A 17,894-nucleotide genomic window follows, 5' to 3' on the forward strand; every position below is an offset into this window, starting at 1 on the left:
TTCTCTGCCTGGAATGTTCCACAGTATAACATTAAACAGCTCTGATACCTTACATTTATTCAGTTACAGGTGGTTTTACAGCTCAAAAATACCTAGAAAAAACGGCATTCTGACTGTGAGCGAAGGTTGCCTCTCCACTAGGTCTGGGTATCATTAAGAAATTGCCGGTACGATACATACCTCGATACATAGGCCACAATACGATACACATCCCGATACAGTGAACTTTCGGTTTGATGTGATATTTTTCAAATCGATTCGATATGGTTCAATAAAAAAAAAAAAGGCTGACTCATTGTTGTGATACTAAAAGTCTTTGTTAAACCAATTCTTGTGCAAAGTTAATATGAAACACACGCGCAGTTTAATCATCAAAACTGTGAAAATGTCAAATGTGTCGCATAAATGAGTTTCCTTCCTCTAAACAAGCAACAAAACAGTAGCACTGTAACAAAATAATTTAGTAAAATATACCAAAAAATACTCTTGGCTATATATTGATACAGTAGGCCATGATATCGATACTGTATCATCACATTAAGCGATACGATATATATATATCGATATTTTGATATTTTTTGCAAACCCCTACTCACCACAGATCTGACTTGAAGATTTTGTACTTTAAAATTTTTTGTATTTGTTTATGTAATTCCTAAAACATAAAACGGCATTAACACATAAACTTAAACATACAAGAAATTAATAAAAGGAGCAGAAAGAAGAGTAATCTTATGTTATCTGCCCCATATCTGTTATCTGTCAGGATAGAAAGGTTTAACATCGTACTGTAGAGCAAAATAGACAAAAGCAGTAACATCCCCACAGAGAAAAGCTTTTGCCGGACCCTCCACCAGAAAAGTTACACAACACACCTTAAGCTGTCAAAATCCAGATGTTCATCCTGGTTTATGTGTCATTACTCTGTAATTACTGGACCTATTCACGTGAAACAAAGGCTGGCAAAGTTCACCGTCTTCCGTGTTAACACTCATAAAATAAGTTATGTTTTCACAATCGCTCCAGAAAGTGGTGCAATTTTTGAACCCTAAGGACCGGATGTCAGTTAAAAAGACTCAACGGCTTAAGATTTATATGGAAAGTTTGAAGAGCCAGTTTCTTACAAATAAGGTTCAAATAACACATGTGGATCATAAATTCAGGTATTTACTTCAAAAACTGTAAATCTCACAAATACTAGTCATTATATTTATACTTTACAGCTGATGCCATCAACTTTCCCTGGGTGTGTGATGTTAACTGTAGGCACTGCTCTGTCTGAAACTGTTACTCAAGTTAGACTTTCATCTGAGCTTTGTTTTAACACGATCTGACCATAAAGAAGTGACAGGTGAGCTGATTTGTGCTGTTAACAAATCCCCCTCAAATAAAATTACAGTCACACGCTAGATAGCATTAGTCAGCATTTTTTTCAGTTAGTCACTCTCACCTGTTTGTTGAAAATCAAACACTTAAATAGGACGATGAACTCTCAGGCTCCTGAAAATGTGTTGTTTAAATTCATTTTGTGTTTTTTCTTGAGTTAGTTTTCAGGTGATGTTACGGCCATTTTTGACCCACATTGGTTCAAGTTGTTTGGGGTGGAGCCTTAGGGGTGGAGCCTAGTGGCTCATAGCCAGGTGGCCTTTGTGGCCTGATTATTCTTTGTGTGGAAGCTGTAGGGGGTTGAGGCCATACAGTTTTTTGACCGTGTGATCAGGATATTTTGTGTATTCTTCAGTTATGGAAGCTGCATCTACAATTAAACCTCATAATCAATATTCTGTAAGTTTGGACATTGAATCTTTCAGTTTTCATCTTAGACACATGAGTCAAGCTAAAGCCACACAGCCCTCACAGCTATAGTGGCAGACTGGAGTTAAACTGCCACTACATTAAGTCAAAAAACTTGGCTGCTTTTTGGACTCTGAAGAAATTGTGGACTAACCAAACAAGATGGACACTGGATGGATTATTGTTGTTGTCTTTGTTTGGAATATATACTGCACATTCCAGTTGAAACCAAAGATCAACTTTTGGACCAAGATGCACATGCATTTTGATGTGTGGAAAAGCCAGTGTCTTGCACTGTGCTTAATTGGATGTGATTTGTTGGGTTCTTTGTTCAAATGCCCCACACCACCAACTGAAGAGGAACCATGTGGAGCTACTACAGTTACAGAAGATGGACAAAAGATGGTGCCAAAGACAACAGGACAGACAAAAGAGGTAAAATATATCCATAACCTGGAAGAAGAACATCAAATGAAAGACTTTGATGAAGACTATGATATTGCTGATTTGGATAAAGAAATTGATGAAGATATGTTGAATTTTACTGTGGAAGATGCAAATAGTGTGGACAAATTCCCAATGTTCACCAAGCCTGTCGGCATTGTACAAGTGGAGCCGAACTTCCATAGGGAAATTTTGGAGTTATTAAAGCGACAGATGGACATCACAGAGATGCTTGTGAAACAACTGAATATGGTGCAACTTCCCAAACTTGATATTCCTGTTTTTACTGGAGACCCTCTTGAGTTCAAGTCTTTTGTGAAAGCATTTAATCATGTAATTGGCTCAAGAACAGACAATAATTCAGATATGCTATACTATTTGGAGAAATATACAAGAGGTAAAAAAAAAAAAATTGGCAGTGTTTGCTAATCTGTGCATTGTGTTTTTATGGTAAATCCTAAACATTCCACCATAGAGGTACACGTAGAACACCCCCAATATAATGTTACTGCAAAGTATCAATAAGTCCATGGAATTAGGACTATGTCAAATCAGATTTTTACAAAAATAAAATATTCAACTCTCTCCACTTTTGAAAACAGATCAAGGGACACTTTTGTGATAAAGTATCCATGGTAGATGTTGTCTGAACAGTCTTTTTGTTTTTTATAACGCCATCTAAAATAGGAAGTCACTTTTTAAAATAATATAATTTTTCCAGTTATGTAGTGCAATTCAAGTCGTGCAAATCCAATCAAGAGCTTGAAATGGTACAAAGGTAAGAACTGAACAGACAGAGGTTTTTAAAAAAAGATAAAAGATAACAAAACACAAGTCCAAGCTCTGCCAAAACTACCTCAGGAAAAAAGAACAAGATGGTAAAGCTTGAAAACTTGGAGTGTCCAGCACAGTCTCCAGACTTAAACCCCGTCAAGCTGGTTTGGGGTGAACTGGACAGAAGAGTAAAAGACAAGCAAGGTACAAGTGCCACACATTTATGGGAACTTCTGCAACAGACTTGGGAAGAATTTTCTCAAGAATATTTGATTTCTATTGTAAAAAGAATGAGCCACGAATGTCCAGCTGTTATATCTGCCTATGTTTTGGTCAACAGTAAACAGTTAAAAAAAAAACTGAAAAAAGTATGGAGTTCTAAAACTTTTGACTAGTAGTGTATATATTCTTTTTTTTTTTTTTTTACCAAACAAGGGAATAGACACTGCCCAACGAGAAACTTCTCTCATTACTGCCAGTATGAAGAAAATTCTATAAATAGCATGGACAAGTTAGACTGTGTTATCATAATTGTTCCTGGCATTGTGTCTCAAAAGCCCCATGAATCATTTTAGTATCAGAACTTCAACTTGGACCTAATTCTAAAATGTGAATGCAACTTTTTTTGTTTTGTTTTCTTTCCCATCAGGATACAGGCCTGGCCACGCTCCACGTTTTTAACCCCATCTATGGAAAGAAGAGCCACATCACCCCCCCTCTGCTCCCCCAGCCCATCCTTCAGTCCATGCTCCTACCGCTGATGGACCAGGACTACGCCAAAGTCCTGCTCCTCGTCGATGATCAGTACAAAGTAAGCAGCTGGTCTTCTGTTTAGAGATGTCACAGTATCAAACTGTTGATTATTATGATTATTCATAACTAAACAATTGTGAAATACAAAATGTTCTTTCATTCACATTGATCTAATCATCTAATCTTGAACCATTCCTCAAATATGTGACCAGTCGAGATGTAACAATAACTGAAATATCATGATATCGTATCGTCAAGTCTCACAATAATATCGTGGGGCATCACAATATGTCAAAATCAAGTACAAGTATCTTTGCTTAAATTAATAGTTATGAAGCAATAGTGGCTAAAAAGAGAGGGAACTACATAGACCATGATCCTTTGCTCTGTTTCAATGCAGATTACATGAAGAAATAACTTTTGTTAAGCAGAACCAAAGGCTTGTAAAGGCATTTTAAAAGGAAAAGTAGCATATTCACAATTTTGTCAGCCTCCATAAAATTTGGAAATAGTTTCTAGTGACCAGCTTTATGAAAACTTTGGCCTGTAGTAGTTATCAGTTTATCTAATCCAATCCACTTTATTTATATAGCACATTTTATAAACATGACAGTTTCCAAAGTGCTGCACAGACAAATTAATAAGTAAGTAAAGTTAGTAAATCATGATTAAAAACAATAAATAAAAAGTGTTAAAATGCATAAAGCTAAAAATTATAAAACAATGAATAAAATAAAATAAATAAAAGACACAGAGGACCACACAACTCACACAGTGTTAAAAGAATAAAAGTGGGTTTTAAGATGAGGCTTAAAACACTCCAAGGTGGGGTTTATGTGGTATAAACAACCATTTTCTATTATAGATAGAATGGAAATTACTTATTTTTTCCTCTAAACTGGCCACAAGTATTTTTTTTTGTAGCCAACATAACAATTGTCGACAGATGAACTGAACATTAAGAATACCAGCCGAGTCTCAAATGTCTCAAAACATCTTGTACCATCTCAGAACATTTTTACTCCCTATTTAGAAGTTTTTTTTCTGGTTGTATAGAAGCAACACAGTTCACAATTTATTTTATTTATTTTTTATTTTATTTTGATGTGTTTGTAGGTGTCTGCTTTTCCATCAACAAAAAACGTCCTCCAACAACTTCAAGAAGTGGCCTCCTCCATTTTCTTTTTTCTTGTTGATGCAAGTCAGGGAAGGCTGAGCGGTTACAGGCTGAGAACCGTAAGTAATGATATTAGTGCTCTGTAGACATTATTAATGCACAGATCCTACCTCACATACTCACAATTTGGTCTAGTTCTAGTTTCAAGTTAAGATAATTTTTTTTAAAAGCTTGTCTGGGAGGGCATCTGATGTTGTAAACAATGTTGTCACTTTTAACAAGCTCACTTTCTGCTCAAAAACACCTTACCTTAACATTCTTACTGTAAATGTGCTCGCTTCTGCACAGATCTGACCAGTAATTTGGCCTCTTTTTGGAGTTTAATACCATATTGTGTATCATTTTAGTTAAAGCTATAAATAATCTATTGAGACAAGCAGGCAATAAACCCTCCACCAGAAAAGTCACATAGTCCGCCTTTAAGAACTGCATTTAAAATTACATGAACTGTTTCCAGGACTTGTCGACTGAGCTGATCTGGGAGGTGGTGATTCCAACAGAGGTGCAGAAGATCGTCTCTGTGAAAGGAAAAAGGGCCAATGAGCATGTCCACTCCCAGGGCAGAGTCATGGGAGACCGCAGCGTCCTCTATAAGGTAACGACCGTAACTTAAAGTGAATCTACTGCGTTTAGACTAAATGATTCTTGAGGGTTTGTTTAAAGCCATTTTGTTTTGAACTTTTTGGCAGAAAATTAGTGCTGTTTTTAAGACTTTGATTTATTCTAGTGCATCTAATTCTATAACCTATTTAGCCGATTAATTAGTTTGTAGACTGGCTTTTATTCAACTGAGTTTGTCTATGTTAGAAAATTGGTTTACTGTATTTTGTAACTTAATCAATTTGCTGATAGAAGTCGTTGATGCTGCTATCGAATACTGCAGCTTTTACATAATGTTTTTATTAATGCGTGTTGCCCCTGTTTAAATTATCTAATAAATAAATGAGTTAACAAAACATTGTAAAAGTTAACTTTAAAGTGAAATAAAAGGTTTGATTGCACGTTAATGGCACGCAGTAATAGGGGGGTGCAAAAATATTGAAATATGGAAATATAGATATATTGTATTGTTTAATGTGATGATACAGTATCAATATCCAGTATCGATATATCACCAAGAGTATTTTTTGGTTTATTTTACTAAATTATTTTGTTACAGTGCTACAGTGTTACAGTGCTACAGTTTTGTGAATATGTCAAATGTGTTGCATAAACTTGTTTATGCAACACATTTGACATATTCTCAGTTTTGATGATTAAAATGGGCGTGTTTCATATTACCTTTTCACATGAAGTGGTTTAACAAAGATTTTTAGTATCAGCCATGATTTAGCCTTTATTTTTATTGAACTGTATCAATTTGAAATATATCGTATCAAACCGAAATTGCACTGTATCAAGATATGTATCGTATCGTGACCTAAGTATCGTATCGGCAACTTCTTAATGATACTCAGCCCTACACAGTAAAGTCCTATATTACACAAAATTGACTCTTGTGAGCGTTAAGTCATGTTAAAATGTTGTTGCCTCTTCATAAACATACTTGGTGTTTCGAGTAATCCTTTATTATTTCAGCTACATCTCCAAATGTCAAAATGCTCTTGTGATGTCATGAAGCAGTAGTTTTCAAGTTAGCAGCTACTCTTTACCTTTTGTTCAGCAGAGGTTCGCAATTTCAGGTCTGAAATTTTCTAAATGATTGTAGTGAAGGTGTGTTTTAAACACAGTGGAGCATTTTCTGTATTACCACATATGTGTTTTCCATTTGAGAGAAGAACTCAGCCTGAATATGCAGGGTTTCTGTTAAACATGTGTGAACAAAACACAACCAAGTATGTTTTTGATGAGGAAACAACATTATGACAGATCAGAAAAAAGCGCAATGTGGGCCCTTAAAAGAAAATGGCACGTACATATTTAGGAACAACTAATATTACTGATTAATATTGTTTCTAAGTTAACGGTCTTAATGTCAGATAGGACAGATAAAGCCATTTTTGACAGAGTAAAATCATGGGATTAACAAATACGTGACAACTGAACAGAAAGAGAAACTGGTAGTATTACTCACAGAATTTACAAATCTTACTTCATCCACAAATTTCTGTAACGACTCTACTTAAACGTGAATTGTGCAACTCCGTCAACTGCTTGCCTCCATGAAGATGTTAATGCTTTCCCTGGAATGTTCCACGGTATGACATTAAACAACTCTACTGTACATTTATTAAATTACAGGTGGTTTTGTAGCTCAAAAATACATACATTGCAAAAAAGATTGGCCAGAATTTAAGATATAAACTAGGGATGTAACGATATCCAAGTCTCACAATATAGTATCGTCACAGTATGAACCTCACGGTACGATATTTATTGTGATATCGTAGGAAAGCTCACGATATGGTTGGGAGACTCATGATTAGGTATAATATCTCTCGGTACAATATTTTCACGATATACATCTCACAATATATTTATTGTCATATTTTGTGGAGTCTAACAAAACTGTTAATATGTGACTTTTTCCTCTTAAAATGCCTTGACAAGACTTAATCCAAAGAACTAAGATTTAAAAGTGCTTAGAACTGTTATTTCTTCTTATAGTCTGCACTGAAATGGAGCAAAGGATCATGGTCTATGTAGTTCCCTCTGTCTTTTTTTTTTAGCTGTTGCTGCACCATAACTCTTAATTTAAGCAAAGAGACTTGTAATTTGATTTATTGTGATGGTCCATGATATTATTGTGAGAACTTTGACGATACGATATCACGATATTTCGGTTATAGTTACATCACTAATATAAGCACTTAAATCTGTCAGAAAATGATTTAAAAGTAGTGTAATTATCTGTCCATGCAGCAAGATCATTTCAATTGACAAATTATCTTAAAATAAACGACCTCTAGACTAGAATTAAGCAGTCTGTGGTTTAATAAGTAGATAATCAACCTGAAAACAACATGAATAACCTGATATAAGTTTTAAGAGAAATTTACAGTGTAGAAAAACATTCCACAGATCTGACCTGTAACTTAGTCTGGTTTGGTCTCCATGAAGATAGGAAGGTTTAATGCCATACTGTGAAACATTCCAAACAAAGTGATAACATCTCCAAGAAGACAAGCAGATGACGGACCCTCCACCAGAAAAGTTGCGCAATGCACCTGTAAATAAAAGAGAAAGCTGCCCACTACATGTTTCATATCAGGTCTTCTTGCTGAGTCTTGTCTGTGTCACACCCTGGTTTCACACCCACATATGAATCAGGTCTTTTATTTGGAGGGTGGGTGTAAAAATGACTGAAGTTTCTGCCAATCAAAAGGCGCACTCCAAAACCTCTCACCCAAGTGCACTTTTGGTTTCTTCATTCATGTGACTCTCCCCATTTTATAATTCTCCCTCTGAATCACTTCCCCTCAGCCGATGTCGAGATAATACTAGGGTTTATCGTGTCTCGTTCTTTTTTGTATAAATTACTGCCTATTTTTAGCCCTGACTCATCCGTTCCATCCCAAAGTGTGATACTAGAATTAAGGGCTGCAAATTATACGTTATATAAAACAATGCTTTTTCTGTATCTCTTGAAAGTAAAAGCGATATAAGTACAACAATAAAGCAAAATGGATTTATTTCTTTTATTAAGATGGTTTAAATAACAGATATTGCAATTTAAAATGTCCAAATTATAACATAATAATCCACAGGTGTCATAGATTATAACTATATAGCAAATTAGGGATGTAATGATATCAAAATGCATCGATACAATATTTTGTGGAGATTTGCAAAATTGTAAAATCCTACTTTTTCCTTTTGAAAGCCTTGGAAAAAGCCTTGAAAAGCCTTTGGTACTGTCATAATATAAAGCATTAAGAATTAAAAGTGCTTAATAATTATTATAATTATTTCTTCATGTAGTTTGCACTGACAACACCAAAGGATCATGGTCTATGTAGTTCCCTTTGTTTTTTAGCTATTGCTGCACCATGACAAGGAAAGTTTATTTGTACAGCACAATTCATACGCAAAGTAATTCAAAGTGCTTTACAACTTAAGAAAGACATTAAAATCACAAAGAAAGACATAAAAATCACCATATCTATTCATTCAAACAAAGAGACTTGTAATTTGATATATTGTGATGGCCTCCGATATTATTGTGAGATTTTTAATGATACGATACCACAATATTTCAGTTATTATTGCATCCGTATAGCAGACACAAGCACAATAAGTCTTCTTTAATAAATGTTAAAAATCCAGTATGTAACTTTCTGGAGGTACAAAGAACGAAACCTTCTCCATACTGTTACAACAACAGGAACAACATTTCCATGGAAACAAGCAGGTTTGTGGAGTTGCAAGCCTGCTCATGTTTTTCAGTGCAATAAACACAACCAATATAATAAACATGCTTTTATCTTAGTCTATTTGTTGACTGAAAAGTTACATCCTGTGGCTTTATGTGTGCACATTTTAGTTTCAATATAATACAACTAAAATAACTGCACCAAAAAGTATTACAATGTTAAGAAGTATTAAGTAATATTGCAATAATATCAATATTGCAGTATTTATAAGTTATATCAAACAATTTGAGCTTTTAACACATTGTGAGTTTTGTGGTGCTTTGTGTCTTTTGTTTATTTATTGTTTTTATCTATTTAAATTTTTTTAGTACTGCTTTTGCATATTGATTTTATTATTTTTGTTTACTGATTTTATGATTATTATTTTATTTATTGATATATTAGTTTCCTCTTGATTGGAACATTATTCTGCTGATTTCTTGTTTTACATTGCTATGTACTGGAAGCCTCCAACCTCATCAAAAAACGACTGCACGCCCCACAATCCTGAGCCGCCCTATACACGAATCCACTCTGGTGTCCCAGCACGATTTCAGTAAACTACAACGCACGCAAACACACACGGAGCAGACAGCGACCGCGCAACGAAAAACACCCACAGCCACACTCATCACTCCACGCGGACGAGGAACGGAAAGGAGGAACGAACCGAAAAAGCGAGTGCAATGTGCCACTTCTAGCCACAACTGAACAACTGAGTCATTGCGAACACGCCGACAATCCAGCGGTCCCAGACAGCACCCTCCCTACACGCCACAACTGAACAAAGCCCAGAGTCACCGTGAACCACAAACAAAGTCCCACTGACCCATCCAACTGTTGTGTTTCGTTTAATGCACCTTATAGTCCGGTGCAGTTTATATGTGAAAAAAGTTAGAAAATAGACCATTCAATGACAGTGCGCCCTATAGTGTGGAAAATACGGTAAATCACTTTGGAAACTGTCTTGTTTATAAAATGTGCTATACAAATAAAGTTGGATTGGATTGGACTTAACAGCCACTCCTTCCATAACTGCCTAGCCTTGGTGAGCTTCATTTGACTGGAGCTGAACACTAAGGGTGACGTCAAACTCACTTGGTCTCCTTCTTTATACAGTCTATGGGTTACACTGTTGGATGTTTTAATATTTAACTCGTTTTCTTTGTTTTTTTTTTCCTCTGCTCAGTACCTGAACCCAAACCTTCTGGCCCTGGTGACGGAGAGCACCGACCAGCACCAGGAGCGCAGTTTCGTAGGGATCATTCTCATCGACGGAATCACGGGCAGAATCATCCACGAGGCCGTCCAGAGGAAAGCCAGGGGTCCGGTCCACATTGTGCACTCGGAAAACTGGGTGGTGGTGAGTGGGAGGCGCACAGACTAAATAACCGGGATTACAAACAGCATTCCTGTAAACGGATAATAGGAAAGTGAAGAGGCTTAGTTTACAAATCGAGACATTGGAACATATTTGTGGAAATGGAAGGAAGGGTAGGATATAACGATAAACAGAAATACACTGGTAAACATACAAGAATGCACTACTTGTGGGTTTGTCATCCACTTTAGGAACATTATTTAGACTAAAGATTTCCTGGAGATAGAAGTTAACCTAATCTTAAAGTTCCTATATTAAACAAAATGGATTCTTTTGAACTTTAAGGCATGTTATAATATTGTTACCTCCTCAAAAACATACTCAGAGTTGTCTTTTGTTTCATTCAAGCATGACTGGCTTAATTTATTTCTTTGAGTAGTTGTCAGACGCCATAATTTTACTCCCACTAAGTTATTTATTTTAGAGTGATTGTGTTGTTTTGGATACTCTGTGCGCACGTCTCCTTCAGGCGTTTTCGTATTTTTGTCATTTTTGCGGTCTATTATTTGAAAATACCAGATGTTTGTGCGTGTTTTTCTTACATAAAATCAACCTCAAAATCACGTCCAGACAGATTTTTAAATTCCTCTTATTTGAGTTGTACTTTCCACAAATACTTCTAGCCTTACTGTCATTTCTTAGACAATTACTACTACTACTACTAAGTACTAACTGCTACTACTACTACTACTGCTGCTACTACTACTACTACTACTGCTGCTAATAATACTACTACTACTACTGCTGCTAATACTACTACTATTACTGCTGCTACTACTACTACTACTGCTGCTAATACTACTACTACTGCTGCTGCTACTACTACTACTGCTGCTATGACTACGACTACTACTATGAGGACTACTACTACTACTACTACTACTACTACTACTACTACTACTACTACTACTACTACTACTACTACTACTACTACTACTATGAGGACTACTACTACTACTACTACTACTACTGTTATTGCTGCTACTACTACTTATACTACTGCAACTGCTACTACTAGTACTAATACTAAAACTTCTACTAATACTGCTGCTTCTGCTACTACTACTACTACTACTGCTACTATTGGCACTACTACTGCTGCTACTGCTACTACTACTACTATTACTACTACTACTACTGCTACTACTATTACTGCTACTATTGGTACTACTGCTACTACTGCTACTACTACTACTAATACTACAACTGCTACTACTATTGTTGTTATGGCTGCTACAGTTACTGCTTCTACTACTACTAATACTATGACTGCTACTATTACTGCTACTACTATTGTTACTACTACTTCTGTTACTGTTACTACTAGTACTACTACTACTACTACTACTACTACTACTGCCACTGCCACTACCGCTCCCTTTGCCTCCTCTGTCGTTCTCATTCTGTTTTCTCACCTGTTTTCTCTTCCCGTCCGCAGTACGAATACTGGAGCACGAAGTCCCGCAGAGTGGAGTTCTCTGTGATTGAACTGTACGAGGGGATGGAGCTTTACAACAGCACCGTGTTCAGCTCTCTGGACCGGCCCTTCGCTCCTCAGGTCCTACAGCAGTCCTACATTTTCCCATCAGCCATCTCTGCCATGGAGGCCACCCTGACGGAGAAGGGCATCACCAGCAGACACCTCCTCAGTGAGTTTTTACTTTCACTTTCTGGACTGATGAATGAATTATAATAAGTAAAACGCTAGTTATAAGCATATTGGGTGACAGTAGCTCAGATGGTAGCGTTTGTCCACTGATCTGGAAATTGGGGGTTCAGATCCTGCGCACACAGATAAATGCTGTCATTTGGCACGTTTACATGTTGTTTTTTAATTCCGAATTAATTGTTCTGAGTTAAATAGTTCCGAAATGAAATATTTTCCTTCGAGTTTACATGGAAATAATTATTCTGAATTAAGGTTTACATGGGAAAAACGTTAAATTGCCTTTGTTTAATTCTGCTCAATGTCTAGAGGTCGTGAAGGGTTCTGATTAGATGAATATATTTATGTTGACTGGAAGAAAACACACACTTCAGCTGCTACCTGCCTTTTTGTCATCTCGGTTTGTCGTTTAAAATTTTTCGGAGTTGTTCCAATGATAATGAAGGAGCAGCTGGAAAATTCTCTCATCACACTTTACATCTGTCAGCTGAGGAGGAGAAGGGAAGAGTGTTGGAGAAGGGAGGAAGAAGACAAACTGAGCCACCAGCTGCTCTACCTCAGCCCACTCCTGCATCCCACTTGCAAATCCAAAGAGCAGTGGATGACAGTCCGAAGTAACGACTAGTAGAGCCGGATTGCGTCAGAAGGGCCACCCAACAAGCATGCGCTTAATGAGCGAATTATTTTTAAGAAGAATAAACGTTTACATAATCGAGGAATAAATTAATTCACCTTTAAAATCAGAATAAACCACCAACTTACTTCGGAATTAAGTTTAATGTTGAATAATCATTTTCATTAGGAGTTAAGTGTTTACATGGTCTTTTTAAAGCAAAATTAAATTATTTTTATTCAGAATTAAAGCTCTTATGTAAACATGGCAATTTGTGTCTTTGGGCAAGGCACTTAATCCACCTCGCCCCACTGGTGTATGAATGTGTGTGTGAAATTATGAGTGATGCCTTGATGTAAAGAGCTTTGAGAGCCTTGAAAGTGGAAAAGCACTGTATAAAAATGTGACCATTTATCATAGCATAGAGCAAAATAATTAAATGTAATTATAACATGGGAAAAATACTCACAGTGCTGAATAAGAAAAAAAAAAAAAGAAATTTGGACAACCCTGGATGTTGTTTCTCGTTTTACCACTAGGGGCAATGGGAAGACTATTTCTTTCAACAAGATTTAACAACAAAACAGAATATAAAAAAGTAGCGACTTACTCATTCTGTACTCCTTTAAAAACTTTATGGACAGATTAAGATAATCTATTAAAATTACTGGAGTGAAATGCATCTTTTCTATTTTGGAGTTATGCTGCAAATGTCATTAAGTGCAGCAGCTCGGTCAGTCAGACTAACCCACTTTCTGAACAGTCCCCTCTGTGTGAACGAGACTCAGCACAATGCAGTGGGACTGTTCACTTCAGGTGTGAGAATTCTTCTATTCTCAAAAATGTGCCAAAGCTGCAACAGGCTCAGTTAGTATAGTCGAGCAATGAAAAACGTAAACTCATTTCATTTTCTGAAGAAGCGAGCTAGACTGTACAATGTAGGATGATGCGTGAATTGGCCAAATGCAGATGCCAAAGTGACCTGTTTTAGACCCTAATCTTACCTTTACCTAAATTAAAAGTACTGCAAAGTTTAACTAAATACCTGTTGTCATTTGTCGTCAGTTGGTTTACCCTCAGGAGGCATTTTATCTCTACCAAAGATGTTTTTGGACCCACGCAGACCTGAGATTGTATCTGAGCAGAGCCGGTGAGTGCATCCTACACATGTTGTTGAAGGAATTTTTTATCTATGTTATAATGTTTCCTCATCAAAAATCAACACAACTTGGCTAAAAGCTCACAGGAGTCAATTTTGTGTAATGTAGGACCTTTAACTCATGATCTTGTTGTTTTTCAGTGAGGAGAACCTGATCCCGTACGCTCCAGAGCTGCCGATCCGAACAGAGTGGTACATCAACTATAACCAGTCTGTGTCCCGGGTCAGAGGAATCCACACGGTCCCCTCTGGGCTGGAGTCCACATGTCTCGTGAGTTCACTTTTTAATAATTAGATATACATTTCAAACTCTGTGTCCATAGATTTTCATTGTCTGTTGATTGATAAAACAATAAATAAAAATGTATTAATTCCAACCACATTTCTACTCCACTGTAAAATCTAATCTTATTTAGGCATGCAGTTCTTAAGATAATTGAAGGGGGCAGCAAAGCATCTAGTCTAAGAGGAAATAGAAGAAGCCAGATTTCTAAAATGTAACATTGTATCCCTGGGCAAGACTTCACGAACCCAACGATCCTTTTCATTCACAGTAATATTGCAACAGGAAGGGCATCTGGACTAACGCAACTCTAAATCAATCCTGTCTAAAAAGGAGCAGCCAAATGAGATCAAAAACTCAAAAAACTATATGAATATTTCTTGCTGTAACTGAAACCAAAACAGCACAAATTTAAAGGTGCACTATGTAACTTTTCTGGTTGAGGGTACCAGCTTGTCACCGTGGATATTGCTTTGCCTTTAGTGCTCCAAAGTAAACACCAGGCCGAGTTACAGGTCAGATCGGTGAAGAGGTGACCCTGCCAACGGTAATATTATGTAAAATGTTTTTCAAGTTATTTCAGATCAATAAAAACACCTGTTAATGAATACATTATAAGATAAGAGGATATCTTGGGTTAATACTATACTATGGAACATTCCAGGCAAAGCAATACATCTCCAAGGAGGCAATAAAGTACAACAAAAAATACAAAACCAAAAAAATAAATAAATAAAAAAGCTGTTGACAAACCCTCCTCCAGAAAAGTTGCCCACCTTTTAAAGCAGGGGTCTCCAACCTTTTTTCTCCAGTGAGCCCCTTTGCAAAACAAAAATGACAGAGACCTACCTATTTCAACAGTCGCAAAGAAGCAAAGAGTAAATATAAGAGCCACGGCAATCCTTAGATGGGGAACAGTTAGATGTCTATAAAAACATAAACCATTATCCATTTATCAGTGCACCAATTAGGCATCAAAGTCATACATTTACAATGGTAATTAATCAAATTTTAATGATTATCCACAATACATAGAATTCAGAAATCTCTATTTTAATTCATAATTAACAACAAACAACAGGATAAACTATTTTTGACTGGTAAATACAAAATCAATATTTACAATAAGATAACAGACACAAGGAGGTGGAGGTGAGGCAGTAGTGTCCTTGCTTTATATTCAGACTTTTTTTTTAATTTACGTTTTATTATATTAAAGCATCATTTTGTATATTTAATTTCATGTTTCGCACTTTCACACATTTAAATACTATAATTTGTTAGTTTTAATTGGCACCTTGCTTGCAAACAGGGTGTAAACTTAGAATGGATCTATTAATTATGAATGTTTTATTGTGTTGGTTTTACTGGAAAGCACTTTGGTCACCCTGAGCATTGTAAATCTATAAAGTTTGATTGATTGTTTTCATTTTTATCTTTTTTTAATGTTGATTTCATCCTAACCTTTTACTCTGTTCTTTGTTAGGTGGTTGCGTACGGCCTGGACATCTACCAAACCCGCGTGTACCCCTCGAAGCAGTTTGACGTTTTGAAGGACGATTACGACTACATGCTCATCTCCAGCGTCTTACTGGCTCTGTTCTTCGCCACAATGATCAGCAAACGATTAGCAGAGGTCAAACTACTCAACCGGGCCTGGCGATAAACTGAGAAAATATGCAAAATACAAAAGGATATCCCTTCTAACAGAGCCCCGATGCTGCACTGTGAAGGCCCCCAGTCTTAATACAAGCGAGTTGGCCAAGGATATGCCTGTAGAAAATGTTTAGGTCCCTATGTTTGACCTGTTGAAACTGCACTGATGGGGGGGCGAAGGGAGTACAATGACTTATGTGTGTTTTTTAACTTATTTTGAGAGATAATTATAATTGTGCCATTAAATTTAACTAATAAAAGGCTAGATTTATTTAAATTTAACTAATAAAAGGCAAGATTTATTTAAATTTGAGTTGCAGGTCAGGTATAGGAAGTTATAGGAGATTTTTTATACATTATCTGTAACATGAATAGAAAATCAATTGAAAGATTAGATTAAAATTGAAGGAGATGCTGGTACTATCCGTCCTATCCAAGGGTTACCGGAATGATGGGAAGTTAGCATGATTAACGATTAACAATTTTTAAAACTAAATATATGTCTCAAAGTTCTCAAAATGTCACAGATAATGGCACAGACTGTATATACAAATGGACACGTTCCCAACAGGGAGTGAACAAGGGATCGCTTTACTTGACAAATTTTTACAAAATTGTCACCCCTCTCTCTGTAACTGTTGCTGTGAGCCCTGTCATTTTGATTTTGGTCTTAAAATTTTCATATTAACCTGCTCTAACCCGTGATCCTGTGGTTTTTATTTCGCTATTTTGTCCGTAAATATATTCATATTCCTAGGGTTCCCACTGTCATGGAAATTCTGGGGAAGTCATGGAAATTGAAAATGTCATTTTCCAGGTCTGAAAGGGTCATGGAATTTTGTAAACCCAATTAAACTTTTGGAAAAGTCATGGAATTTTAGTATCACTTTCCCGCAACTATAGCGCTCTGTTAAATTATCATTAGGCTATTGCAATTATTTCCAAACATCTGCGACTTTTGTTTAAAAGAGACGACAATAAATGCACCGACAGTATTTTAAATGTTAAAAAAACTATAATACCAAACCATAATGTGAGTGGAAAGAGTTAACATTTCATATTTAGCCCTAAAAGTATGATCACTTCTACACATTTGGGTGCTGTAAAGTCATGGAAAAGTTTTGAAATTTTGTCAGTGAAAAAGAGTGGGAACCCTGTATTCCTCATACAAACTCTACTCCAAATTCTCCCCCATAGCGGCATACCTCAGTGAGCTTCATTTGACTGGAGCCAAATGCTGTGGGTGACTCCAAACTCCTTTAGTCCATTTCTTTATACAGGCTATGGATTACAGGAAGTTGAAATCTATGAAACTATTAGTTGTACCAGGCTGTGCTGTTGCATGTGGTACCCTCCTACTACCAAATGCCAGTGGGTTTTATGGCAAATTAACTGTGAATAAAGTCATGGGCGTGCTGGAGCGAGAGTGGATATTTAAGATGTTTAAAGTCTCATCTTTTCTTTGTGTCATGTTCACTGAATGCTGGTAGATTACAGGTTAATTATGTACAGGCTTCATCTTGTAGCTCACTCAATGGTTTGCTTTTGTCAAGTTATAACGTTTAAATTAAAGATTTCTCAACAAAACTAGTTTCTTCATGTTTTATAAGTGAGGGGTGTCTTTGTTCAACTTTGTCAGTAAATATTGGACATTTAGCAGCTTGAACTTCAGTGGGTCAAAGGCAGTGTAGGATTAAAGGGCCTATGATGCCCTTTTTTGAGCTATGTTACGTTTCCTCATCAAAAACGTACCTGGAGTTGTGTTTATATTTAGCATTATTTGAGTTTTTCTCTCAAATAGAATAAACACTGTTCCAACTTGTGATGTAAAGATAATACAAG

At 36.3% G+C, this 17,894-nt stretch overlaps 1 protein-coding gene across 1 annotated transcript in view; it reads left to right on the plus strand.

Annotated features, from left to right (window-relative positions):
- The window catches only part of emc1 (ER membrane protein complex subunit 1), a 28,911-nt gene extending 11,272 nt beyond the window's left edge, over positions 1 to 17,639 (plus strand). The window contains exons 15-22 of the mRNA XM_020925819.2: positions 3,662 to 3,823; positions 4,882 to 5,001; positions 5,400 to 5,537; positions 10,484 to 10,657; positions 12,114 to 12,324; positions 14,020 to 14,104; positions 14,255 to 14,384; positions 15,883 to 17,639. Of these exons, the coding sequence (XP_020781478.1) occupies positions 3,662 to 3,823; positions 4,882 to 5,001; positions 5,400 to 5,537; positions 10,484 to 10,657; positions 12,114 to 12,324; positions 14,020 to 14,104; positions 14,255 to 14,384; positions 15,883 to 16,062 (1,200 nt within the window). The 3' untranslated portion in view covers positions 16,063 to 17,639. The remainder of the gene's footprint in view (positions 1 to 3,661; positions 3,824 to 4,881; positions 5,002 to 5,399; positions 5,538 to 10,483; positions 10,658 to 12,113; positions 12,325 to 14,019; positions 14,105 to 14,254; positions 14,385 to 15,882) is intronic.
- The last annotated feature ends 255 nt before the right edge of the window (positions 17,640 to 17,894 follow it).

The sequence above is a fragment of the Boleophthalmus pectinirostris genome, unplaced genomic scaffold (genome assembly GCF_026225935.1).
Source record: "Boleophthalmus pectinirostris isolate CB_2022bp ecotype Guang Dong unplaced genomic scaffold, ASM2622593v1 HiC_scaffold_8, whole genome shotgun sequence".
Lineage (NCBI taxonomy): Eukaryota > Metazoa > Chordata > Actinopteri > Gobiiformes > Gobiidae > Boleophthalmus > Boleophthalmus pectinirostris.